This window comes from Danio rerio, chromosome 4 (genome assembly GCF_049306965.1).
Source record: "Danio rerio strain Tuebingen ecotype United States chromosome 4, GRCz12tu, whole genome shotgun sequence".
Classification (NCBI taxonomy): Eukaryota; Metazoa; Chordata; class Actinopteri; order Cypriniformes; family Danionidae; genus Danio; species Danio rerio.
In genome coordinates this window covers 16507473-16534930 of record NC_133179.1, presented here as the reverse complement: position 1 = coordinate 16534930, position 27458 = coordinate 16507473, and the positions used below count along the sequence as shown (strand labels likewise).

The 27458-nt window shown below is 34.3% G+C and overlaps 1 protein-coding gene across 4 annotated transcripts in view; it reads right to left on the bottom strand.

The window, feature by feature from the left end:
* col7a1l (collagen type VII alpha 1-like) overlaps window positions 1-27458 on the bottom strand; it is a 93071-nt gene that overhangs the window by 11711 nt on the left and 53902 nt on the right. The window contains exons 29-81 of one of the 4 annotated variants that reach the window (XM_073947120.1): window positions 26221-26289; window positions 25564-25644; window positions 25441-25467; window positions 25107-25151; window positions 24694-24762; window positions 24292-24387; window positions 24013-24039; window positions 23862-23915; window positions 22936-23007; window positions 22573-22632; window positions 22434-22460; window positions 22312-22356; window positions 22111-22146; window positions 21414-21458; window positions 20635-20670; window positions 19622-19657; window positions 19513-19545; window positions 19005-19076; window positions 18851-18910; window positions 17018-17053; window positions 16849-16929; window positions 16612-16647; window positions 16356-16400; window positions 16199-16270; window positions 16026-16061; window positions 15838-15867; window positions 14657-14698; window positions 14504-14566; window positions 14385-14423; window positions 13024-13083; window positions 12633-12665; window positions 11967-12032; window positions 11841-11885; window positions 11333-11368; window positions 11225-11251; window positions 11062-11130; window positions 10921-10983; window positions 10793-10810; window positions 10676-10711; window positions 10562-10600; window positions 10437-10472; window positions 8480-8614; window positions 8260-8361; window positions 7977-8159; window positions 6817-6924; window positions 6415-6459; window positions 5806-5880; window positions 5353-5412; window positions 5034-5078; window positions 4889-4939; window positions 2804-2857; window positions 2675-2731; window positions 1659-2191 (exon numbers count right to left, since the gene is read on the bottom strand). In XM_073947120.1, coding sequence (XP_073803221.1) covers window positions 2180-2191; window positions 2675-2731; window positions 2804-2857; window positions 4889-4939; window positions 5034-5078; window positions 5353-5412; window positions 5806-5880; window positions 6415-6459; window positions 6817-6924; window positions 7977-8159; window positions 8260-8361; window positions 8480-8614; window positions 10437-10472; window positions 10562-10600; window positions 10676-10711; window positions 10793-10810; window positions 10921-10983; window positions 11062-11130; window positions 11225-11251; window positions 11333-11368; window positions 11841-11885; window positions 11967-12032; window positions 12633-12665; window positions 13024-13083; window positions 14385-14423; window positions 14504-14566; window positions 14657-14698; window positions 15838-15867; window positions 16026-16061; window positions 16199-16270; window positions 16356-16400; window positions 16612-16647; window positions 16849-16929; window positions 17018-17053; window positions 18851-18910; window positions 19005-19076; window positions 19513-19545; window positions 19622-19657; window positions 20635-20670; window positions 21414-21458; window positions 22111-22146; window positions 22312-22356; window positions 22434-22460; window positions 22573-22632; window positions 22936-23007; window positions 23862-23915; window positions 24013-24039; window positions 24292-24387; window positions 24694-24762; window positions 25107-25151; window positions 25441-25467; window positions 25564-25644; window positions 26221-26289 — 2925 coding nt within the window. In that variant the 3' untranslated portion in view covers window positions 1659-2179. Of the gene's footprint in view, window positions 1-1658; window positions 2192-2674; window positions 2732-2803; window positions 2858-4888; window positions 4940-5033; window positions 5079-5352; window positions 5413-5805; window positions 5881-6414; window positions 6460-6816; window positions 6925-7976; window positions 8160-8259; window positions 8362-8479; window positions 8615-10436; window positions 10473-10561; window positions 10601-10675; window positions 10712-10792; window positions 10811-10920; window positions 10984-11061; window positions 11131-11224; window positions 11252-11332; window positions 11369-11840; window positions 11886-11966; window positions 12033-12632; window positions 12666-13023; window positions 13084-14384; window positions 14424-14503; window positions 14567-14656; window positions 14699-15837; window positions 15868-16025; window positions 16062-16198; window positions 16271-16355; window positions 16401-16611; window positions 16648-16848; window positions 16930-17017; window positions 17054-18850; window positions 18911-19004; window positions 19077-19512; window positions 19546-19621; window positions 19658-20634; window positions 20671-21413; window positions 21459-22110; window positions 22147-22311; window positions 22357-22433; window positions 22461-22572; window positions 22633-22935; window positions 23008-23861; window positions 23916-24012; window positions 24040-24291; window positions 24388-24693; window positions 24763-25106; window positions 25152-25440; window positions 25468-25563; window positions 25645-26220; window positions 26290-27458 lie in introns of those variants that run through there. The other 3 variants (XR_002458152.2, XM_073947121.1, XR_012402022.1) reach the window with 3 other exon arrangements.

Sequence of the window (27458 nt, the reverse complement as noted above, 5' to 3'; positions counted from 1 at the left end):
ATATTGATTTATAGCATAGAACAGCAACAAATCTTCATGCTCCTGCAGCGTTTCCAACAGCATAGGAAAAAAATAATAAACTAAATAAAAATCATACATTTAATAGTCATTTAAATACCATTACTTAATGATCAGGACTACCAAACTTTGAGAAATTATTTTTGAATGTCTGTTCTTTTAAATTAGCTTAAAAAAAAAGAAGAAAAAAAAAGAAAATTAGATTTGTTTTTACATTTTATCGAGCTGTATCTTAAAATAGAATGATGCATCTTCAGACATACTTTGCCAGGTCTAGTCACAGATAATAATCATTTTAACCATTTAACTGATATTAATCAGTTAAAAACGCATTCTTTCGGTTAACGGTTAAACAGTTATTATGAGCATCTCTAGTTTCATGCTGACAATAACATACGCATGTAGATTTACTCCACTACTTTACTTCCCACCTACCAAACCAAATAAGTAAACAACTGGAATTGCTATGCTATTCTACAATTTGAACATCACATTATAATATTTCTCCTTCTCCACTACCTGTTTATATTTTGCCCTACATTTATTACGTTATTGGTCATGTTTTCTCTTGCATTAAGTGTGGTTTATAAGGTGGACTATATTTTTCTGTTGCTTTAATTTAATTTGTTTCAATGATCTATTGTTTCATTAATCTAGCTATACGTGTGGTTTATAAGGTGGATTATATATATTTTTGTTACTTTATTTAATTTAATTTGTTTCAATAATCAATTGTTTGGTAACACTTTATTTTGATGGTCCATTTGAGTTTTAGTAGACTGTCTGCGTAATATCTTTTGATACAGCTCCTTCAACAGACATTTACTGACTATAAGAAACTTTGCAAGTACATGTCAACTTACACTAACCCCAACCTAACAGTCTACTTATAATCTAATAAGAATTAGTTGGAATGTAGTTGCAATGTAACTTAAATTCAACAAACGGACCATTAAAATAAAGTGTGACCGATTGTTTTAATAATCTAGCATTACGTGTGGTTTATAAAGTAGATTATATATTTTTGGTACTTTATTTTATTTGTTTTAATCATGAAAAAAAGCAGCAATTTCTCCTTATCTGTCTAGCTTGATTGTGACACTTACGCTGTAAAAAGTGATGACTTGACTGTTTTAGTTGCTTATTGAGTCAACAAACTATGTGCATGCACTGTATTGCCTTACATTTTTAGATGAATAAAATGAACTTTTCTTTTTCAGCTCAACTTACGTCAGTTAAACAGACTGAAAATATTAAGTTAAACTTTGTATAACTTAAAAACTGTTGTTGAAACCCGGGTAACTTATTTAAATAAGGTAAAGCAACATAAAATATTTTATCTTTACATTTACATTTTACAGTGTAGTTATAAAAGTTAAGCCAATGAGTTTACTGATTTTATTTTAAGTAAAATCAACTTGTTGCTTTTAATGCAATGGGTGTACTCACTTTGTTTTAGGGTAAAGTAACTGATCACTTTTTACAGTGTACAAATAATCAAAGCAGCTAAAACAAATAAAATAAATCTATAAATCTGGCCAATTTCTGATATCAATATATCACACATTCCTATTAAAATATGTAACAAAGCAAAGTTTTTCACGAAACACACACAACACACAATAAAGACTCAGAAACAGTTTAAGATTTAGGAAGAGCACATTTACTGACAGACATGCACAGACAGATTAAATATGAAAGAAATGCCAGTGAACTTCACCAGTGAAAACAGGTCTCACATTGTGTAAAAGTAAATATGCAGACAAAATACAATCTCTTTTAGATCTTATTAATAAATATGGAGCTGATTACCAAACTGATATTGCATGAGCTGTCAGGACAATAAAAACAAAACCTATTTAAACAATTCAGAATAATGCCTTGTGTTTGTCATGTGAATAATATATACGATTTAGCTTCTGGTTGTACCGTAAATGTAAAGGCAGCACATTACAGACACATTTGGTGGTTTCTTCTCAATCTATCAAAGGCACTTGCAGCATACTGAACGCTAGTCGTGGTGGAGGCAGCATGGACGAATGACATCATCATTGTGCGACGGGAAAGGAGGCTCTCCCAAAGTAATGCCGGCCAGTCAGATCCTCCCCCTCTCTTTTACCCTTCACAGTTTCTACACACTTGAATGTCTCTCTTACAGAGTTTAGGGGAGCTCCTGTGTTAAGAAAATACATATATTAAAGAAAACCTGAAGCGGAGGGACGATGAAGCGCGTTTAATGGTTTGTTTTGCATTGCGAGTGCACAAACCAGACTTGAAAATCAGGTGCAGTGCATGCTGGGATGCCAGTGTGTTACTGTATGATCATATTTCTTTTTTTTATTTTTGAAATTGACATTCATTTTACATAAAATATTGTTTGCACTGGTGAAATTCACTGACGAAATAAAGGGGATTCATTTCTCATGCAACAAAAAAATAATGCATGCACGTTAAATGACTCAAATAAATTACTTCGCTAGTTGCAATTGGACAAAACGGCCAACAGACATGCTAATAGAAAGATTTAGAAAGCTCTGTTAGGTTCGTGCTTCAAGCAAAATAGCATATGAATGATTTAGAGAACGTCAGCGCATGAGGTTTTGAACATAACAAACAGGATAGAAGATAGAAAGCAAAATGACAGACAGGTTTTTACCTCCTCTCCAGTTTGTGTTTCATTTAGCTTCAATAATAACGTGGTTTCCGGTGGCTTCTGTAAAACACACAAAATAACTTCAGTATTTTGTTTAATACTGTCAGAATGATTGTCATGTGTGTGACGTACCTGCACTGTGATGCTTGATAATACCCGAGGACTCTCTGTTGTTGTGTGAGCCGTCTGAAACAAATTGAGAGGACAATTTTTAGGCATTTTGCAGGTTTCAACTATTTTAAGTGAACTTAAAGGGGACCTATTTTACCCTTTTTCAAGATTTAAGATAATCTTCTGTGTCTCCGGAATGAGTCTATAAAGTTTCAGCTCAAAATACCCATCAGGTTGTTTATTATACCTTTATGAATATTGGAGATTTCAGGTCTGAGCACATTGTAGCTGTTTTTGTGCCCTGTGCCTTTAATGCAAATGAGGTAGCTCTCCCTGCCCACCATTCCCACATGCCTGTCAGAGTGCGTCTCCATAGCTGCGTCCCAATTTGTATACTATCCATCTTAAATAGTAATCAAAAACAGAATATGTCCCAAACCACCAAAAGTGTATGCCAAAGGTTCCCGGATGGTTTACTATTTCCGATTAAAACTCGAAGTGTAGAAAAGTCCTTACTCTAACCACTGTTATTACCCACTATACATTACACTTTGGACGTGAATTTGTTTAGAACTACAAGCTCGGGTAAAAAGTGTAAACAAACTAAAAACATGGCGGACGCGTGAGACCAACCGTTAAGCAGAGAGGCTTTGGTAGTTGTTTGAATGACAGTTAATTAAGATCTAGCCACCTGTTACATGTTTAAACCGCGTTTTCCGTGTTATATTTCATCTGCAACAACAATTACATCAAGATATGTTCGGACATTAACTTCTGAACGCATAATTACTCAAACACCTGAGAAGATTTCTCTGCATGAAAGACTCGAGAATGGCAGATTATTCTGCTGCTGCTTTCACCGGTAAGGTAGGAAATTAAATATGAAAGAAATGTGGATGATATGTTGAGATGATCGACAAGGAACGAAAACAACATAATGATCTGTTAATGAGGAAGTATGTCCCAAAGCTTGCATACTCTTCTGTTACACACTTAAAAGTATATACTTTTCCTTTACAAAAAAAGTACATAATTTTAGGGCGTAGTACAAGTGTGTAAATTAGGACGCAGCATCTCTCTTGCTGCGTCAGATAAACAGCACAGTGACATACGTGAGGGAAGTAAATCTCACATAACGTTTGTGAGAAATACTACCGTAAGAACTTACCCAATGATTATTTGATGTATTTGCTGTGGAATAAAATTCAAGCCTTTCTGCAATGATGAGTCACACAATGTCATTACCGAGTTCACGCACACAGCGCTTGCGTTTAAATACGCTCTGTTTTTGCACGACAAATGTGACAGGATACACTATATGGACATCCTTTATGTTAATGTACAAAATAAACCTGATTTAACATCCACAAAGCAGGATTAAATTGTCTTCTTTTAGAATTGTACTGACACTATGCAGCTGTGGTGATGAATTACATCGATTTTACTGCATTTTTTACAAACATGCACTGTTTTAAACACGTTTTAAACCTGTAAAACTCATTACTGATCACATTTGATGATGATTGATGATCGCAGAGTGTTAAACTGATCTTTTAATCCCAGTTGCTTTGCATATGTCCTGTTTTGTGGATGTGATTACACGCTTTATTACAAAGACATGTTAATATGCGGCTGTCAATCAATTGGGCAGGGAAAACCGCACTACGTCACATTGCAGTGAGCTTCAAAATGGTAGGGATTTGTATCCTATTTTAACGTCAGGAAATAAAAAAAAAAAAGAGACTTATTGTGTTTATATGACCCCAATATGACTGTGGACATACTATCCCTACACACAGATCTGTCCAAACAGCTTACAAAAGATGATTTAATCATAGGTGCCCTTTAATATTTTTAGTCAGTTTGATTGATGTGTGTATATATATATATATATATATATATATATATATATATATATATATATATATATATATATATATATATATATATATATATATATATATATATATATATATATATATATATACATATACATATATATATATATATATATATACATATACATATATATATATATATATATATATATATATATATACATATATATACACATATAGTGTATATATATGTAGTGTATATTCTCACCAGTGTAACTTCTTCTGGAGACTGTGTAATCTTATACGTTTCTGTCTCACCCTGTGTGATATTTTGACAATTAGACCATTTTTAATCACAACCATATAAAATGATTAGCAATATTAAAAAGAAACCATTCCACACAGACACTTACCTCAATTTCTTCTGTATATAAAGCTGTCGTTGCTAAGTATTTTAGCTGAGGACAAAAACAGAAAAAAATAGCTCATTGATCATATTGTGTTGATGAAGCTGTCTGCTTTATTTTCTTTATTGTGGGCGTTTCGTAACTCTCCAAAGTTTCTTTCTATTTTCATATTCTCAATTTTTCAGCAAATTTGACATCAAAATGTGATCATTTTATTAACCATAACCATTTACCTTTTTAAAAATCAAATCCACCATTTTTGTGTGTGTTTATACAGCAAATATCACAAAAACCTCCCAGTTTTGTGCAAAAATGGCTAACTCACCTGTTCCCCTCCACCATCTTCCTCCTGAGAGGGAAAAGGCTCTTTTGTGGGCAGCTCGTCCTGACACAATACAAAACATGCGGGAAAAAAAAATCATGAAAAAAAGTGTTTTGATTGAAGACTTAATTTAAGAAAGCAAGCAATGGGAGATTAGGAGAATAATTACTCGATGTTAATTAGAAATGTTGTGATTACTGTTTCTTATTAAGGCTGGGAGTATTATATTAACATGTAGTCATTTTGTGTGATGTGAATAGTGTTATTGGATTTTAGAGTGTGGGTGTGAGTGAGGGAAATATCAGGTGATTAGCGTAGGTTGTATAGTTAGCATGTTAACGCTAAGAGAAGCATCATTGGGCGGATGTATTGTGTGATATCTTTTAAGATTATAATGATTCACAATACAAGGTGACAAGATGTCTTTCATTAGCAAGATCAAAAGGTACAAAATACCTCATATTCAAGACTGTATTCCTCATCGTCATATGATGCTTCCTGAAGCTCCTCTTCCATGTTGTCTTGACCCTCCTGTAATTTACAGTATGAAAATATGATTTCTGTCTTACAATAATTGATATTGATCAAACAGACAGTACATGATGAGCTAAAAAGATTTATTTTATACATATATTTTGACATATTTAAAAAAAAAAGATATAATAATGCAATAATCACAGAACATGTTATGCATTACAGTGTTAGTTACTGAACTTTATAAGGAATTTATGAAACTATAATTAATTAAAAATTAAAATATATTTTAATAACTCCACAATGACACTTTAAATGTTTTTTAGCAGCAGTGTTTGTTAAATTAGTTATGCATTATGATTATGTACATTTAAAGTTTGATTTTTGTTCATTGTTATTTTAGGATTTATGCCATTTCAAAGAAATATTTAGACATATTTAGAAAAGTAGCTCAATTAGATCAGAATATTCAAGCAATCACAAAAATAAAGGTTAATTTAACAGTCATAAAGAGCATTATTTAGTCAAAGTTAAGCTTGCTCGGGTGTGAATGATGTGTGAATGTCAGGTTAGAAGTGATGAAACATTTACCAAACGTTTCCTTTGCCGTTTTTGACGTCCTTTATTTCCTTTGCCCTGGTTGAGAGTTTAGCAGTTGAGAAGCATCATAATTTATGAGACGGCTTTAAATAACAATCATCAGAAATATTTAGAGACATTTAATAAGATAGTGGCAATCCTATTTAACTGTAATGTTATGTTATTATTATGTCTGATTAGGATGTCATTATTACCTGCCAGATTGAATACTTTCAACAGCACAAAGTTATTTGTTTAAAAGCCAAATCCAGTTTATGGCAAGTTTTATATTTTTTATTAATTGTTAATTCACAGTAAGAATAACATATAACTGAGACTTACTATACATATATATATACATCTATCTATAGTAATGTTTAATCAAGCAACTTTTTAGTTTCTGTATCACTTTACCTTTCCCTTCTCTCTGCCTTTCTTCTTCTCTCCAGATGTTTTCTTCCCTGTGTCCTCATGGCTGTGGAAAGCTGTCTCCATACTTACCTCAACCTTTCCAGAACCCAGCTGTCAAAAAACAAACAAACAAACAAACAAACAAACAAACAAACAAACAAACAAACAAACAAACAAACAAACAAAAAAGCCATTAAGACCTGCTTTAAAATGAGCCAGAAGTTTAAGTATTATTCAACTAAATCTTATAATAAGACAATCCAAATCAAAATAAACTCAGTCGTAAATACAAAATTAATGTTTTCTGATTGCTTTAAAATAATAACTGCTTAAGTGCTGAGGTGCAAGTTTGGCATTTTTAAATAGATGAACTTCATTTGTATGCATATAAATACACTCTAAAAAGTTTCACTTAAACATTAAATAAAAAAACAATGATCAAAAATGAAAATTGTATTTTAATGTACTCATTAAGACTGTGGTTATTGGTGGTTCATATAATGCAAGTCAATGGCTTCCAGGACTCCAAAAAACACATATACACAGGCAAAACTAAATTAATACCTATGGCATACCCGTCAACCCTCTCGTCTTTGCCAGGATTCTCCCGTATTCCGGAATTCTATCCCACTATCATCCCGTAAAGGTATTTTCCCATATTTCTCCCTTATTTGTAATCTTTCTATGAAGGGTGGCAATAAACATTAAAGAGTGGATCCTCCCTATTCGCAACCTATACCGCCGAACCACCAGGGGGCGCCCATTGCTCTTAAATTTGAATTTGTTCTGTGCTTTTATTTTATTTAGGCATGAAAACACTGAAATAAATATAAAAGCAGTGGGTATCCCTTATTTTCACATTCCAATGTTGACAGGAATGACATGTGGCTCCTGACAACACTCTGTCCTGAGTGTATTTCTTCCAATGACTAATTGTTTCACTACATAAGACATCAATGTATCATCAGGCACCACATGTATTACTTTCCTTTTGACTATATATGCTTTTATTTAACTCTCAACGTATCGATAACTGCTGACCAACATGGTACTGTATGATGGTTTAAGCTTGAAAAGCTCTCTAATGTTCTACTAACAAAAGTGTTTCATAATGGATGACTATCTTTGGTTACTAACTCTATAAATACCACTAGTAATCCTACCCTTTCAGAGGAGCTGTTGATTTGGAGAAACTTTAAAGATGTAACATCACTGAAGTTGGTTTCTACTAGTTTCTTTTCTTCTACATCTACCAGCATGTCCTTGGTTTTACTCAGATCATCATTTTTGCGAACAGTAGAGATAGTCCAAACAGTAGGAAGCACTTCTGGTTCACCCACAGTCTCCTTAAGACAATACAAACATTCTATCAGTACAAAATGTGTCAAATATATTTAAGAAAAAAGTATTTAAGTGATGTTATGTTTAATGTTAATGTTTGCTTACAGGACTGGGTTCAGGCATCTGTCCTTCTTCAAGATCAGACTCTTCTTCAATCAAGTCTGTATCAGGTAATGGCTCTTGCGGGTGACTGTACTTTACTGAGCTCTGTGGGTTAGAGGTTTTATCGTTCAGAAAGGCTAACGGTAAGTGCACTCTGACTACTAATCAGAATGTCACTATGATCCTTCTCATAGATAGTTTAGTAAATTCAGGAGGAACTCACGGTGTATTCAGTGATGATGTTGGAGTCAGGATCTCTTCTGTCTCCTTTCACTCTTCTGCTGGTGCTGATCTCGTGAAGAAGCTCCTCCATTCCATCCTGAAGCAGCCTGTCAATCAAAGCCTTCAGCAGAGAGAGCTGGAAAGAGTGATTCATATTTTATTGTAGTGTAATGTCAATGCATTTCAAAATTGTATGGCTTGACAAAGGGAAAATTGATTTATGGATGGCTTAAAAACCAGTGAGAAAGGTCACAGTTTGTATATACCTTGGCAGACTACTGATCATTTAAACTGCATGATTCAACTCAACTCAATTTATTTCTACATCACTTTCAACGTACCACAATGGGTACCAAAGTGCTGTACATGAAAACACACAATACATGCAAGCACACAAGGAACCAAAATACATAAACCCACAACACATGATGAAAAGCTAAAGATTTTTCAATGACCTTTGAAATGACTCCAAAGTAGGAGATGTTCTTAAGAAGAGTGGAAGATCGTTCCAGTCTTTGAGCTGCTACTGAAAAAGCTCTATCACAGGGGTGTCCAAACTCGGTCATGGAGGTGCGCTGTCCTGCAGATTTTAGCTCCAACTTGCCTCAAAACTCCTGCACCGATGTTTCTTGAAAGCCTAGTACAAGCTTGATTAGCAAGACCAGGTGTGTCTGATTGGGACTGGAACTAAACTTTGCAGGACACCGGCACTCCAGGGCTGAGCTTGAGCACCCCTGCTCAACATTTCAAGTGGAACTGTCAAACAGAGTGGATTCTTAGAGTGAAGAGATCTCACAGGTTGACGTACATTATATTTATTAGCTCAGAAAATATAGTAGTTAAGTATATAATTAACTCACATATAATTCACTGTTTGTTGTTGAGTAGGTTTAATTTTTTTAATATAGGATAAGAATTGTTATAGAAAAGTAATTTGAAAGGGTTTGTGCTGTTGAATGTAATAGATGCAGCCTTCAGCAAAAATAGCAGCTTTATTTTATATAACTAATTGAATAATAAACCCTGTTTTTGCTTTTAGGGTAAAATATTACTGTTAAAGTTTTCTATATTCATTTCAATAAAGTAAATAAATAATAATTATATTATTAAAGCATGAGTAAAACTTACAAAGGAAAAAATGAAGTTTTCTGTTTCATCATACTATTAATAATAAAAAAAAAAAGCTGAAACAACTATTCTTGTTTTTTTGGGACACAACTTAATTGTTTTTTATGTTCAACCCACTTAAATGGGTAAAAACAAATAAGGTAACTCAATTCCTGCATGTTCTCACAACACAAATCAATTGTGTAGAACCCAGTATTGTTTTTGCTGGTGTAGGAGTCAATTATGTAAACAATTAATATTCTGATATCAGCAAAAAGATTTAATGTAATATAATATTTATGTAAATAAAACCATTTCGGGCGAGGCAGTGGCGCAGTAGGTAGTGCTGTCGCCTCACAGCAAGAAGGTCGCTGGTTCGAACCTCGGCTCAGTTGGCGTTTCTGTATAGAGTTTGCATGTTCTCCCTGCCTTCGCGTGGTTTTCCTCTGGGTGCTCCTGTTTTCCCCACAGTCCAATGACATGCGGTACAGGTGAATTGGGTAGGCTAAATTGTCTGTAGTGTATGGGTGTGTGTGTGAATGTGTGTGTGGATGTTTCCCAGAGCTGGAAGGGCATCCGCTGCATAAAAACTTGCTGGATAAGTTGCCGGTTCATTCCACTGTGGCGACCCCGGATTAATAAAGGGACTAAGCCAACAAGAAAATGAATGAATGAATGAATGAATGAATAAAACCATTTCATTCCCGTCTTTCCGTTGTTTCACAGCTCCACACTTCTTCCTTTATATTGTACTTTCGAAAAACTTTAAAATTAATCCTGTGTTCCAGAAAAATCGAACTTCATGCCTGCAGGGTTAAAGGCGAGCTGTTTAAAATATACACCACACTTACTTTAATGCCATACGAATCGAACAAGCCTTCAATGTCCTGAAATAGAGCACAGCAATGTTTAAACCACCTAAGACCAGTTTTATAATCAAGTAAATAATATAAAGGCATTGAGTAACCATGAAGACCTTCATTTCAACCGCTCTCCCAGGTGCGCCAGCATCCCCCTGTTAAATAATACAGTTTGAACTATCATTCCTTCTGCAACATGTGAAGGCAATCAATGCTGAAAGATTTGATACCTTTTCTCCTTTCAAACCCATCTCTCCTTTCTCTCCCTGCCAAGCAAATAGGAAGACTTAAATATATCACCTCAGACTTTTCATTTATCCAATAAACTTCTGCCAATTCAACTTTACCTTCATCCCAGGAGGGCCCTATAAAGACAGAAGCGTGCATGTAACTAAAAAGTCTTTGCATCCAAATGCCTCAAAAGTGTAAGGTTACATTGACTGTGTTCAAAATGCTATCAATGTTCCACACTCACTGTCGCGCCAGGAGGTCCCATCGGTAAGGGAAATGCCTTTTTCATGTCCTCAATCGACATGCCCTTAGAGCAAACACACATTTAGCAGCAGTTGCGGTTGTAAATAGTAGTTCGTCTAAGCTGAAACTGGTAAACTTTTACCTCCTGTAGGACAATAGGAGGACCTGGCAATCCTGGAGATCCTTGCTCTCCTTTTTGACCTTCATTTCCCTAAAATAGTGAAAATAATGAATAAAATGGATATAAATAAACATTCAAGGAAAGAAATGTTGCATTATTACATAGATAATTTGTATTATCTTACATTTGCACCAGGTTCACCTTTTACACCCTATGAATTAAAAGAAGAAATGATGTTGTTTAAATACATTTAAATTGAAATTTAATTGTTTATTTGAGTCTGTTGTCCCACCTTTTCTCCTTCATCACCCTTTGGTCCTCGTTCTCCCTGAGGAAAAATGTGTTTTTATAAAAAAAAATAGGTCAAATGTAAAAATACAATAAGATTTAGTTAACCAAAAAACTAAGGTAGTAATCATTTACTCCTTTACATACAGTAGTCAACATTTGAAGTGGATCAAAACCTTTCAATAAAGTTGTCTTTTCAACAACACCTATTTTTGTCTTAGGATAATTTTAAAAAGCATTTTTGATGCACTTCAAATGTTGATTACTGTATATTTCTTATTTTGAACAACACAAAAGATGACATTGAAGAACATTGGAAACGAAAAAGTTTATGGAAATCATTGACATCCATTGTGGGGTTTTTTCTAATATGGAAGTCGATGGCTAATGTCAACTGGTCATCTTCATTTTTAAATCAACAGAAAACATAAACCCATACAGGCTTAAAACAAGTAGAGGGTCTGTAAATGATTAGTAAGTCATTTTTGGATGAACAACTGCTTTAAACCTACATCTTTTCCAGAAACTCCACGCTTCCCATCAACACCAGGTTTACCCTACAAGAAAAGAAATTAAATTAGAGGCTTGATTATAGAGATGTAATGTTTTATAACTGCTGTAAATGTTTGTATACTTACAGGTGTCCCAGGTAAACCAGGCATACCAGTAATCCCAGCACGTCCGTGATCTCCTTTCTCTCCTTTCTTATTAATTAAACAAACACACACACAAGATGATGAATTCCGTGTTTTACTGTATGAGACATCGCATAGACATATTTTTAATATAATATAATAATTTAATATATTTTTAATGTACAAACAGAATATATTATCACCAAACCCATTTAAATTGTCATCATTTAATTTGATTTATAAGCTGCTAAACTTGCTCTCCTTATAGGAACTCAATCCCACAGTCACAAACATCTGAGGGATTACTATCCTTGTTCAGACATTATTACCCACAACATACTGTGGGAAATACCTGAACACACACATACACACACAAAACACGTAAAAAGGACATCATTGACTTCAACTACTCTAATTATGATAATAATCTATCCTTCAGAAGAAAAAAAATAACCTTTATGAAAGTGCATATAAATGATAGATTTTAAACATTTTAGCTAGAAATCTTCATTTTAACTGACATTAAGCAAAATGGTGTCACACAGTATTACTCATCAGCAGTCATTTTGGAGCACTTTAATACTGTACACCCTGCAATTCAGTTAATGCCTTTGAAATTTCAGATATGAATCATGTAACCACAAAATAAGTTTTATTGGGCCTACTTACTGATCCTGGTTCACCTTTCTGTCCGGCTTCACCCTGTTCACACAACCACAGTTATCAATAAACTTATATAAATTATTAATACAATACATATGAAGAAAGCCATCAACAGTATACATAAAAGCTGTATAAATGAAACAAGGTACGGTCTCACTTTAATTTGATGGTCCATTTCTTGAATTTAAGTTACATTGCAACTGCCTGCCAACTAATTCTCATTAGATTAAAAGTAGACTGTTAGGTTGAGGTTTGTGTTAGTGTACGTTGACATGTACTTTGCACTTATAGTCAGTTAAATGTCTGTTGAAGGAGCAGTATTAACAGATATTAAGCAGACAGTCTACTAATACTCAAACGGACCATCAAAATAAAGTGCTACCGAAAGTACTCAAACCTTAGATCCAGGGATTCCTGGCAGACCATCCAGACCGTCTTTCCCTGTACTTGATCCAAACTAAAAGAGAAAGAATACAGAGCTAGCCAAGTCATGTTATAGACATTAATACTAATAATTATGCTACTAATAAAAAAAACAACAACAACAACAGACTTTCTATTAAAAAAAGACAAAAGGGAATTATATTTCTGTGTCCAAAGATGTCTCATTCCATACCATATATTAGATGAACATTACTGCTCTATTAAGGCAAAGTGCCCTTAAAATGCCTTTAAAGCTTTTATTTTTTTACACCAGTCATAAACATATTAGGAAAAATCAGGATAAATCAGGATAAAAGTCTCCTTATCAGAACTTAATACAATTTTGACCCAATGTGTAATCACTGCACATTGCCTTTGGTGGGCAGAATAGTATGCAAGTATGTGAGTTGAGTAGTATTAGTAGTAGTAGTAGTAGTCAAATTCAAAGTATTCTTAAAAGAATCTTTCAGTGAGATTCTGAAATGTGCATATAATGGATTTTTTACTATCCCATAAGGCCACAGAAGAGGACTATGTCTTAATTTATATCATTAATTTATTTTTAAAATATTTCCCAAGTTATGTTTAACAGAGCAAGCAAATTTTCACAGTAATTAAAATCCGATAATATTTTTTTTTTTCTGGAGAAAGTCTTTTGTTTTATTTCGGCTAGAATAAAAGTAGGTTTTAATTTAAAAAAAAAACTATTTTATAGGTCAATATTATTAGCCCCTTTATGCCATATTTTTTACAGTCTAGAAAACAAACCACTGTTATACAGTAACTTGCCGAATTACCCTAACCTGCCTAGTTAACCTATTTAACCTAATTAAGCCTTTAAAATGTCACTTTAAACTGTATAGAAGTGTCTTGAAAAATATCTAGTCAAATATTATTTACTGTCATCATGGCAAAGAAATCAGTTATTAGAAATTAGTCAATAAAACTATTATGTTAGGAAAAGTGTTGAATAAATCTAAACAGAAATTTAAGAAAAAAAAGAGGGCTAATAATTCAGGGGGGCTAATAATTCTGACTTTAACTGTATATAGAGTGCATACTTTGCATTGGTATAAAAAGTAGTACTATCAGAAATTATATGATGAATTAGTCATGTCAACATGTGTTTTTAGTTCATTGTAACTTGTTAAACTAAGTTGATCAGGTTCTTAACTTAATTTTATAAGTTACAAAAGCTATTTTAAGCCGGTTTACCAATATAAGTTCAATAGACTCTTAAGGTTAATTTGATTCAGCTTGAAAATATAAGCCAACCAGTATTTTTTTTACAGTGTAGTATACATTATGCAGTTTAGGATGCGGCTTATAGCTCACCAGTGAATTTCCTGGAGGTCCTGGTTTACCTTCAGGACCCTAATAGAGAATAAATCCAACATTTAGACATATTGCTCTGTTTTAATTAGTTTGTTCATTGGATGGGAGGCTTTACTTACAGGTGGTCCAGGACGTCCTGTCTCCCCCGGTGGTCCAGGGAGCCCAGATTCACCAGGTTCACCCTTTCAAGCACATCAAAAACACATTCACAAATAACTGAAGGTCACTAAAGGTGTTGTTGTGTATCAGTCAGTTTAGGTGTCTTACTGTACCTTAATGGCCCTGGTGAGAACGGTGTTGTCTGATGTGGTAAACTAGGAAAGCAGAATTAACAACAAAAATTAAAGCGACCCTACAATGCTATTTTAAGGGGTTTTATTTTCTTTTAATACACATTGGATTTCTAATAATGCACATAGCATTAAGTTTTTTTAATCTAAGTGAAGTTTTTAAACAAATTTCGAGAGGAGCACATGATATAATTGACTGCAGCTGGCCATCTATCTACACTCATTAGTTAGCCAATCAGATCTATCCTAACTCACTATAAGTATTACTCCCTTATCTTCGTTTTCCAAAGAAACCCCCCATCCACCCCCTTTCTCCTCCTTTTCTTCTTTACAAAAAAGGGGAGCTCTCGAGAACCACCTGATCTCGTACTCCCCTCACATATTCTATGGACCTGGCGGGAGCCCTGGGCTCAACTATCTCCGAGCTCAGGGTTCTCTCCTGGGACAGCATGCCAAACCTGTTTACAGTTGTCAAGCAATATCTAAGTGTGAACTCTTGAAACATCTTTTCAAGAGCATAATTGGCTGTTATTGGTAAGAATACCCAGTCTGTAGAAACTGATTGAGTTTTAAAGCACTTTTAAACACACTGGTAAATAGTTGTCCTTTTTACCTCAACATCTTTCGACATGAATTGAAGTGCAAGCAAAGACAAATTGCTTTTGCACCACCGAAAACTAAATCGGCCTAGCATGCCAACAACACTAATCAAACTTATTCATGTCTTAGCTAGAGCACTACATTAAACAAGTATGCAAAGTATTACAAACCTACAAGGTCATCATTGACAACTCATTTCAGATGGTTTGGAATGAATATTTCTGTAGTCAAAAAAGCTATTATTCGTAAACTTCACTAATCTACTAACTACTAATCTTTAAAACACAGCAGGTCTTTAAGAATTCCAAACAGCTATTTCACACACTGCATGAAAGACAATATGAAAAAAAGTTAAACAGGTGCACTTTAACAAGGACAACCAATAAACAATCAAACAAATGATGAAAAAGTAACATAGCAGTGCCTCTAAGAAACCAATAGAGCTGCATAGGATTGACAGATTTCGTCATGTGTAACAAACTAAACAACTGGAAATGGCATTTACATTCATTTATGTAAAATATGTTGATTGTAACACCCAGTAAGGGTGGTTAAAAACTCACTTGAGTAACTCCCGGTGGTCCCGGCAATCCCTGCAGGGATTAAAACATTAATACAGTGACTCTTCAATTGATCAGCAGAGAGCTCCAGAGGGAAAACAACTGAGATGTTATGCTATCTTTAATGTGAAGTATTGAAGTGTAGTATAAAAAATGAAATAATTTCTGGGTTTTTAAATAGCAGCCCATACCGGCTCGCCTTTCAATCCTTTGTGTCCCTCCGGACCCTGAAAAACATGAGCATTCATTATCAAAAGATATTGACTGATCTGCTGTTCATAATTCAGCATCTCTCTAGAAGTGCTGTAAAGGGGAATTTCATCAAATATGCTTTACACAATGTTAAATAAAGGATGCTGCCTACTGGTAAGCCTAATTTCCCAGGCTCGCCTTTGTCTCCAGGGTCACCAGGTCGTCCTGGAAGACCGAGGGGTCCCTGATAGTGGAGATGAGAAAAAAAGTGTGTTTTAGACTTTATGCTTTTAGATGCAATAGAATATTTCCATTTTTGCTTGAAATACCTTAACACCCCTATCTCCAGGCTCTCCTCGAGAACCAGGTTCTCCCTGTAACAATAAAAAATTAAATAATAATTAAGCATTTTAATTCACCGTAGGATCGAAGGCTATTTGCATTGTAAAAGTAAAACATAAAAATAAACAATTTATATCAAACATAAATAAAATCAGCTTTGGTTTGGAGAAAATAAAATACATGTTGCTCATTATAAAAACAATAGAAGTCAATAGAGGATGCCCACTATGATAGAAATCTCACCCTTGATCCTGTGTCCCCTTTTAGGCCTGGCACACCCTTAAAATAAGCAAATGAAATTATTTAAATATGAATGAAGCATAATTAAAAAGCAAATCATAGATAATTGATGACAAAATAACGCTTTTATTTCTAATATCTTTGATACAAATGATGCAAAAGACACACACTCACTCACATAGACACACTGACACTCTTAAACTTTTGGTATCAGTCACTCTGGGCTCTCCATTTACTTACATCTTTACCTCTTAGTCCTGGAGAACCTGAGGTGCCTGGTAAACCGATCTCTCCTTTGTCTCCTTTGGACCCATCATTGCCCTGGAAAAAAAGTCAGTGTTTCTGTGACATACGTTTCATAAAATGTTTGTTAATATGTAAGAGTTATATTAAATAAAAGAAAACTTACTTTAGGCCCTGGTTTTCCTGATAGTCCAACATTGCCCTGAACATTTAAAAAAAAGAAAAAGAAAAAAAAAAGAGACAAAATTGATGTGTTTTTGCATTTAATTTTGTTTTCAAAGCCTTGGTGAGGATCAGAGAGATTAATTGTGTGTTCACACCTTGCAAATTCGGTTCAGCTGAAACAAACTAAGACTTGATTGATAAGTTAACACTGCCATCAGAGCCTCACATTACACCAAACAAGTGGATTAAAACAGCTGAAAATTGTGTTTCAGCCCACTTCTAAATGTACTTGAATATTGTGACTGCAACAGGTCATGAAATACACTTCCAAAGAGGACAGAATAACCAAGCAATTCTATTTGTTTTCTCATCATAGAACCTAAATTGCCCATAGTAGTTCAGCACAGATGTATTAAATGCAACCCTCCTTTAAGCAGACCTTCTGGTTCTGTTCTGACTCCTGAATCCATTTTATGAGCTCTCAGTTGATAAAAAATACCATTATATGTACACATACATACAACATTCATACCGCATGCATACCACATTAAATTCAAAATTCTCCTCCTAGCATTTAGATCCTTAAATAACCTAGCACCCTCCTATCTCTGCAACATGCTTGTCCCCTACACCCCAACTCACTCTTTACGTTCTGCTGACTCTGGCCTTCTCGCTGTCCCTCCGTACCGCCTCTCTTCAATGGGGGGCAGATCATTTAGTGTTGTTGCACCCAAACTCTGGAACTCTCTACCACGCTCACTCCGCTCTGCTAATAATATCTCTGAATTAAAATCCTTACTTAAGACTCACTTATTTTCTGAATGCTTCGCTTCTGATCTGCCAAACTGACTACTTTAACTGACTACTCTATCTGATCCACTAACACTCTACTCATATGTCTCTTAGGTCTTGTTTGTGTAATTCCAGTTTGTTATATTTGACTTCATGTATGTTTGTTCATCTTTTTGTTGCATTCCTTGTAAAGTGTCCTTGAGCTCTGGAAAGGTGCTATATAAATAAAAATTATTATTGTTTTTATTATTAACATTGGTTTGGATGTTTATTTATTTATATTATCTTCAGGTTTAGTCTTTAAAAAATTACAGCTTAAATGCCAGGAGTAAATGTGTTATTTAGTTTTTGTGGTGCAGACCAAAAGAACGAGAACTGACCCAGCAAACAATTTAGTGTATATATAGACATCTAATAGACATCTAAACATAGACAGCTTGGCTAAAACAAGGCTTTTTTTTTAGTTTTCAAAAGATGTCTAATAGATGTCTAATGGACGTCTAATAGACATCTAAATGAAGACAGCTTGGCTAAAACAAGACCTCACTTGGGATGTCAGTGAAAATCTAATAGACATCCAAGAATAGCCCAAAACTAAACTAGTCATCAAATAGACAGATTAGACAGACTTTATATGTGTAGTCATTTATTTCTATTTATTTGATGACTAGTCTAGTTTTGGCCTATTTTTAGATGTCTATTTTCACTGACGGCCCAAATTTAGCCTTGTTTTAGCCAGGATGACTATGTTTAGACATCTATCAGACATCTTCTAAAAACAAAAAATGCTTGCTGGGAAGCCAAAAGTGTGAACACATTCTAACAAATCTAGAGGATCCCAAACCTTTGAAGAGTAATATATATGAGTTTCATTTCATCCACACCTTATTAAGATGTAAAAACTTAAAACATTGTTGAATACCATCAGAATCAGTAATGTTAGTGTGTGGACATTTTTCTGCATCGTGTTATGTGGTTGCATAACCCAACATAATGCACATTTTCTGTCCGTTTCCAACCTATAAGCCTTATAAATACTCACTCTTTCTCCACTTTCTCCTTTGGGACCAGGCTGACCAGGGATTCCAAATCCCGGATTGCCCTTTAAAAAGCCAGCAGATGTCAAGTCAGAACATGCAGATCAATAAATGCAATTAATTGTACTTCCATGTCTAAAACTCCAAACAAACACCTACCTTTTCACCTTTATCACCTCGATCTCCTTTGATTCCTTGCGGTCCTGGTGGCCCAACTAGCCCGATATCCCCCTTTACACCCAGGAAAAATAGATAATCTCTCTCATATATATATATGATTATGTCCATGTAAAACCAACAAGTAATCAATAACGCAATTGTCCTCAAGCTTAGTCTGAATTACCAACTGAAAACTTTTAATGAAATGCGCCAATCATCAATTTAGCCCTGGAGTGTTTTGGGACCTGGAACAAAGCTCCGTAGTCTATAAAATGATAGACTAGATTTGTGAGAGCACTTATTTTTTATATCGATGCTCATGACACTAATTAACCGTGTTTAAGTTGTCCAAGTGCTGGATGCACTGCTTGTTTTCAATGTAGATGAGGAGAGCCCAATGGGAAAAACTGCCAGACTTCACTCATGCATGTGGGACGTAAAATGCGAAGATGATCTGGCTTTGGTGCAGACAATTAAGACATTTTCTGAAAACGATTCTTGATCTTACCCTGGCACCTTTTTTCCCTGGAGGACCAAGTATCTGTGGAAAATTAGGGGAAATATTAGGAATAGTATACTCTTAAATAAATTCTGGCCTTCTGGGAGATCACTTTTACCCCTTTAGCTGGCTCGCCGGGAGCGCCACGTTGCCCCTGTCAATCAAGCACAGGAATACACATCACACACTGTCTGAAAATACTTGCTTAAGAAGAAACATATCCATTTATTTCAAGTGAAACCTCTACCAAGGTCAAATAATTTGCAGTAGGCATTTTACTAGCAAACACAAGCTGAAGAACCACTTCTATTAATGTTTTTTTAAAACATTAATGATCACTGATTACACATTTGTGATAATATATGCATGAAAAATATGTGATAGTGATATAAAATTAGCAAAAATGAAGGTCTAGGTATCATTTATTGTCTCCTTATAGGAGAAATGTATTATATTACTTCTTGTGCATTTTATAACCATTATATTCATACTCATTTAGTGGCAGAAACAGATAAACGTGGCTGTGTCAAAGTTTTATTATATTAATTCAAGCCTCTATTTCAGCATTTTGGAGATCAAATGACCAATGATTGGCACAAAAAACAAAAAATGTGAATGCATTATAGCCACCTAAACAAATCTCAAACCTTACCAAATGTGTTTAAATGGGAAGCATAACGGTTTTTCTGCAGTTTTGAAATGGCTTTGAGCTCTTTTGTTTTCAAAGTTCTCACTGTAAGCAAGTTTACTACATTGTAAAAGCCATACATAAGCACATAGATATGTGATGCAGACGTTGAAATGTATTTTAAGGGCGATAACATAATGATGTGCAAAATAAGTGAGTTTTTTTATTAATAATGTGGTCTGGAATTACAATTTGCAATAAACAGAATTAAAGTTGTTGGTGTTTTACTTCCTCTGGTGATAATTTCCGCTAAAAACTGCTGCAAGTTCTATACTGTCAGTATATTTTTAGAGTTTTTCCATAAATGTTGGTAGAAGCTGAGCATGATACGCAGTTTTAGGTGTACTAACTTCAGGTATAGTCAAAACAAGTGAGATCCTACATAATTTGAGCAGTGTAGAAGCACTATCTGTGATTTAATGAAGCAAATAGTTTAGATTCACCTCATCGCCCTTTCGTCCAGCAGCTCCAGGGAAGCCCTAAAGTTTCAAAAGAGAAAGTCAGCTTTCCTTCTAATCATGGCAAGAATTATGAAATTAGTATTCAGCAAATACGAATGACCTCAGGTGCTTTGAGAGATGTCAGAAGTCTAGTGCAGGCTCTCTGAGAGCATCTTTAGTGCTGCAGTAGAGCTCCCAACCAAACGTTTTATCATACCATAGTGTTTCTCTGGGAATCGAGGTATAATGAGGAGTCGAATCGTTAGAGAGTTTGCTTGATCTGCTCTCTGAAGGGATTGGTTTACTAATGACTGTTTAAGCTTCTTTTTTTAAGCAGAGATGGACACAAGGTGGCAAGGTTGCAGGTAAATGATATAATAATCTGGTAACTCTTAATGCTTCGCACATGTTATTCTCTTGCCGTCTAATTATTTGATGGAAACTCCATCCAGGTGTTTCTTTTTTTAATCAGGTCGATTATGCTTTGACGTGTATTTGGGAGTCCATCACTGGCCAGAGAGCTGAGAGGAGGCGTTTTTTTCCTCTTTCCTAATCGACTCTTTTAATTTCCCCAGAGATCTACAGCTCATTCTTGCCCTGAAAAGAACTCAGTACCACACAGAGTGAAAAAAAAGTTTGAAGAGTTAACAAATGATTTAGGATCCGACTTCTCACTCTTCAGGTTTAAGTCTATTAACTGGTTCATCAGTCTGTTGTTTAGCTGATTCAGATGCTATTCATATTTTTCAGGAAAACAAACAAGTGAAACTTAATGGACTTACTGCTATTCCTGGAGACCCGATCGGCCCATTTTCCCCCTGTGCACCCTGTCAAGCAAATGTATTGTTGAATAGGGTAAGTAGTTTATTTGGTAATGAACAAACGTTACGAATGATGAATCAGAATAGAGTACTCCAAGGAAAATATTTTCATAAAAAATTATTTTATTTGATGCTTTAAAAAGTTAGTATTTCAAAGAGTAAACAGAGTTATGACCACAAGACTAAACTGAAAAAACTATTTACCATATATTTGATTAATATTTGTTGTTTTATTTTAATTGAAAGCAACAGTCGGGTTCCAGAGAAAAAAAAAAAAAAACTCATTCATTTTCTCCGTAGGGGAACTGATAGTTCACAGCAGGTCTGTCTTTTTAAACTAATTACAGTATATATTCTTTAGTTGAACCTTTATTTAGTAACACTTTATTTTAATGGTCCATTCGAGTTTTAGTAGACTGTCTGCTTAATATCTGTTGATACTGCTCCTTCAACAGACATTTAACTGACTACAAGTGCAAAGGATGTCAACTTACACTAACCCTAATCCTATTCCCAACATAACTGTCTACTTCTAATCTTATAAGCATTGACATGTAGATGCAATGTAATTTAAATTCAACAAACGAACCATCACAATAAAGTGTGCCCCTTTATTTTTATAGAAAAGGCACATTTGTCATGTTCCTTAGTAAAATACCTTCTCTCCTTGATCTCCTTTAAGACCCTTTTTCCCCTAAACAGAGACAAAAACACGAAACGGTGAAAAACCTCTGCCATTATGCAACACTTTTTCAACCAAATCTGTGAAAATATTCACACTGATTTACTTTTAAAGTGACATTATTTAACACTATGAATTGACTTTAAATGTGAAATGGTTGTGTAAAGTCTGACAAACCCGAGGGCCTGCGATCCCTTGGAGTCCTTGGATTCCTACTTCACCCTTGGGATGAATACAATACAGATTACACATTCCACAAGAAAGTCATTTAATTCCATTGATTTTAAATACTTGCTTACCTTTGAGCCTGAGAGTCCAGTGTTTCCCTTAAGAATGTATTAGAACTTATTTAATATTTACTCCTTTTACAGACAAAACATTTATACATTTAACAAAATGCTAATATGAATGTGGTTTGTGTTCATCGGAAAAGCAAACCTTTTCTCCAGGTGGTCCAGGTGGACCTTGAGCACCTTGTGTTCCAATACCGTCCTGTCCCTTTATATTTAACACAAAAGAAATTCAATCAAAAAAATCCAGCTGTACTATTTTTAGCACTATGCAGTTCTGACTGAGAGGAAGTGCGATTTTTTTTACAACACTCCCAACAATGAGTCTTACAAAAAAAGGGCCAGAATATTTTATTGATGCATTTTAACTTTCTTGTGCATTTATGTATTTTAACTTTCTGTAGACAGTCATTCCTCAAAATAGCTTTTATACTACTGCTGAAAGTACAAATAATGACACATGAAACTATACTACTGTAGATGTTTGTATATATCTCTCATTCTCACCCACCTTTTCCCCCTTCTGGCCAGCAAGTCCTGGAAGTCCATCCACTCCCACTGGTCCTGGTAAACCTGGCAAACCCTTCATAAACACATACACATGACTGAACTATTTATTAATTATCTACAATTTAAAATACAGCCTACTTTTGCAAAATAAAATAAGAAAAGTATATGAAGCTTTAGATCCCACAAAGCATTCTGTTCAGTTTTGACAAGGAGATAGTAAGAGAGCGTATAACTTTTTGAATGTTTTAAAACTCCCTCTCAATATATACACATTATGCTTTTACATTTTTTTTATTAATTACTGTTAAGGTTACTGTATAGGTTTTATTTTGGGTATATATGGAGTAAAATTACATGTCAAACAGACTTTTTGTTCATTTCGTCACCTTAGAATTATAAGGTTCTATCTGACATTTTTGTAAAAACGGAGTTATTGACATACTCTTATTAAATGACAACTTATCTACATTATGGGATGATTTTTTTAAAGTTGTTTATATTAAGACTTTTTATTTAAAAAACAAATTCCGGGAGTTTTCCGGGAGACAGAACAATACGGGAGATGGATCTGAAATACGGGAGACTCCCGGGAAAAGTGTTGGCAGGTATGAGATAGAACTATATAATACCAATGTGACAATATATTTACGATCTTAAAATACTATTGTGAAATATATGAGTATCGAGTATCTCACACTTTCGGGACTCTTTTAATAAACATTGCTATGCATGTCTATTGACAAACCAGAAACCGATACTAACGAACTGAAGAAAGTGAAAATTTGTTTAATCTGAGCTTGTTTCATGTTTATTCAAGTAATGCAAGTATTAGAAATAAATATGCAGAGCTCATACATATGCATTTATATTTATATTCATTTCTATGATTTTGAATGTGTTATTAGGGTTAATATAGTATGCACTTACATTATTCCCCTGCTCTCCTTTCTCTCCTTTTTGACCTGGTTTTCCACGTGGACCCTGAAGAGTGTGAGAAGCATTAAGATTGCACATTGTTTATTGTGTGTTTAGTATGCATGTTTTATTGTAAATTACTGCTTGCACTTAGATGACTTACTTTAGGACCAGGTTCTCCAGACTCCCCCTAAGAGGAAGAAGTAAAACAAGGCTGAAACTCCACTCAAGTCATTAAAACGTATTCAGGTCAATACATATGCATACAACCTTAAATGGCCTTGGATTGTAACTACAAAGGGACAGTTAACCAAAAGTTACTTTTCCCACACCTATATGTGATTCTTTTTTTTTTCTCATGAACACAAAAGAAGATAGATTGAAGGGTGGGAAACTGATGTCAGAGTCCATGAATTTCATGTGATGAATATTTTATACTAACCTTAATAGAGAGTCCTGGAGACCCTGAAGGCCCAGGAAGACCAGGCAGTCCTGGAGGACCAGATACCCCTGGGACCCCAGGAGCACCTGAAGGGCCCTTATAATTGAGAGAGCAAATACATGAAAAAATCTGAATAAATTACTAAAATCCAATATAATTAAGATAAGAAAAATACTATGTTAACCAGGGGTGTCCAAACTTGTTCTTGGAGTGCTAGTGTCCTGCATAGTTTAGCTCCAACTTCCTTTAACACACCTGCCAGGAAGTTTTAGCTAGAAAGAGCTTGATTAGCTGTTTATTTGGGGTTGGAACTAAAATATGTAAGACACCGGCCCCCCAAGACCGAGTTTGGGCACCCCTGATGTATACTAAGCAGCAGTTTAGTATGATACCAGCACTTACTGAGGATCCGGGTTCTCCTTTACGGCCTGGAAGAACCTCCATACCTCCCATCACATAGCCTGGCTCACCCTAGAAAGAGAGAAAAAGGTTGAAATACAAAAGCTGACTTAATTTAAATAGCATTTTATTTAGGAAACTATTGCATTTACAAAATAATACAAAAAAAAAAAAACATTTTAACAGGCTTGATATAAAAATCAAATTATATGTTCTTTTCAATGACTATCTTTTTGTCAATTTCTGTTAAAGACTTGTCAAAAAGTACACAAAAAGAAGCTAATTCAAGTCAATATGATTCCAATTATATATATATATATATATATATATATTATTATTATTATTATTTTTTTAATAAAATAAAATGTAAACACAATTATACACCACATAACACGGTCGTCTGTGCCTGAACTTACTCTCTCTCCTCTCTGTCCTTTAGGTCCAGTATTACCAGGAGGCCCCTGAGATTGTGGAAAAAGCAAGACAGGAGAGAAAAGGTTTTTCTAAAAGTCTTGAGGCACAATCACACAGAGAAGTATCAAAACGTGAGACGTTTAAAAGAAACTATACCGACTAGCCATAATCATTCCTCATTACTCCCTCTGTGAATCATAATTACACCTTTCCCAATTCTCGTACTAAAATGTACAAAGGGTCAGGGCATTACCAGCGAACTAACTACCGTTTCCAGAATATCACCACCTACATTATGTTTTTATATAGCAAGGTGTACAAAAAAATGACACTCACCATGTCTCCGGGAATTCCAGAAGGCCCCTGAATCACATTAAGAGATTGTTTCTTGCTTATTCAACATGACTATACTTAATAAGATACATATTCTGCTTGATTGAATTAAAATAAATTGTTCACCCTTTGTCCAGGAGAACCAGGTGGTCCAGTTCTGCCTGGCCGTCCTGGTAAACCTGGAATACCATCAGTCCCGGGAAGACCCTGAATAATGGAAATATACAAGCAAACAATAAACATCACAATATTATACATTTATATAACACACAGAAGCTGTTTGATGCTCCTCAAAATACAACATCAGAACATCTTCAGCTGCGCATATTACTTTGAAATCAAATATAGAGCAATATGAATCCACGCCTTCGCATTGATACGTATCGCCAAAAAAAATAAACAAGGCAACGTCTACAACAATGCGGCTCTTGTTAGCATGACCTGTCACATTTCATTTGTTATTCAAAAGAGTCGCTTTGATATGACAAGCGCTTTCATGTGTCGCCTTCTCAAAGAGATAACAGGAACAAAAAAAAAGCAAAGTACGAACGTCATCCCTCGCCGAGGCAGATCTGTGATATTAATAATTAGATTTAATCCTTTAATCTGGTAAAACAACAAGTGAGTCACAAAAACAATCTCATCATTAACAGAACGCTTTGGTTTAGCTAATAAACGCTTCAGTAATTAACAAACACTAAAGTGCGATTGCGGAGGGCGTTTTATTGATGTTTATTTAAGTTTGTGTTGTGAAGCCAATCTTCGGATGCTGGATGTACTCACCCGCTCACCCTTTTCTCCTTTAACCTTCAGAGAGAATGAGTCAAAATGCCCTGGGCCTTGCTGGAGCCGCTATGTCAACAGGAAAAATAAATAAATATATATGAAAAAGAGAATTACAGTAGAGATAATACTGCATGAAAGACATTAGATTTATATATTTTCTGAAGAAATCGCGTGGGCAAAACTGAAGCTGTTTGTAAACCAAAGTGTTATGGGTGGTTGAAAATGCCAGCATTCTTCTTCTTCAAAATCCAAAAACATATCTGTGGTTGTGGAATGTTTTTTTTTTTTTTTTTTTTCTTGTTGATGAAAAATAAAGTGAGATACTTTTGTTATGATGTAGAATATCTGCAGTACTGCACTGTTAAAAAAAACAATCAATGTCACGACTGCATGTTTTTATATTTAAATAGACCCTTAAAATTAGTCATTTCATTTTTTTTAAGTATTACAAGTTGTTATAAGTCTAAGTTTAAAGTTATGTAAGTTAAAATGACAGGCAACAATTTACACTCTAAAAGATGCTGTGGTCCACTGTATTGACGTGTTGGGACAACATGAAAAAATCAAACTAACTTATACGTTTTCACAAATGTAAGTTCATAAAACATAAGTTGTTTCAAAAAAATAAATTAATTAAAAAAAAAATTGCAAGAATTGTGTTGCTTTGCACTTTGGTTGTGCAACGTTTTTTTTTTCTTGTTTAACAACTTGTTGTTAAAAATGGTATAATCAATATGTGACGACTGCATGTCTTTATTTTTACATAACTCATTAAAATTAGTCATTTCAATATATTTTTTTAAGTTTTACAAATTGTTAAGTCTACGTTTAAAGTTATGCAAGTTAAAATTACTAAAAAAGATTTAAGGCAACAACAATTTACACTCAAAAAAATGTTGTGTTTCACTCAATTCATTTGTGTTGGGACAACATGAAGAAATTAAGCTAACTTATAAGTTTTTACAAATTTAAGTTGATTGAACATAAAAAAATTAGGTTGTTCCAAAAAAAAAAAAATCTCAAGAATTGTGTTGCTTTGCACTTTGGTTGTGCATCTTTTTTTTCTTGTTGAGAAAAAATAAAGTAATATATTTTTATTATGACGTAGAATATCTGCGCTGTTAAAAATAGTATAACACGACTAGTATAACACGACTGCATGTTTTTATGTTTATATAACCAATTAAATTTTTTTATTTCAATATTTTTTAAGTCTTACAAGTTAAGTTTAAAGT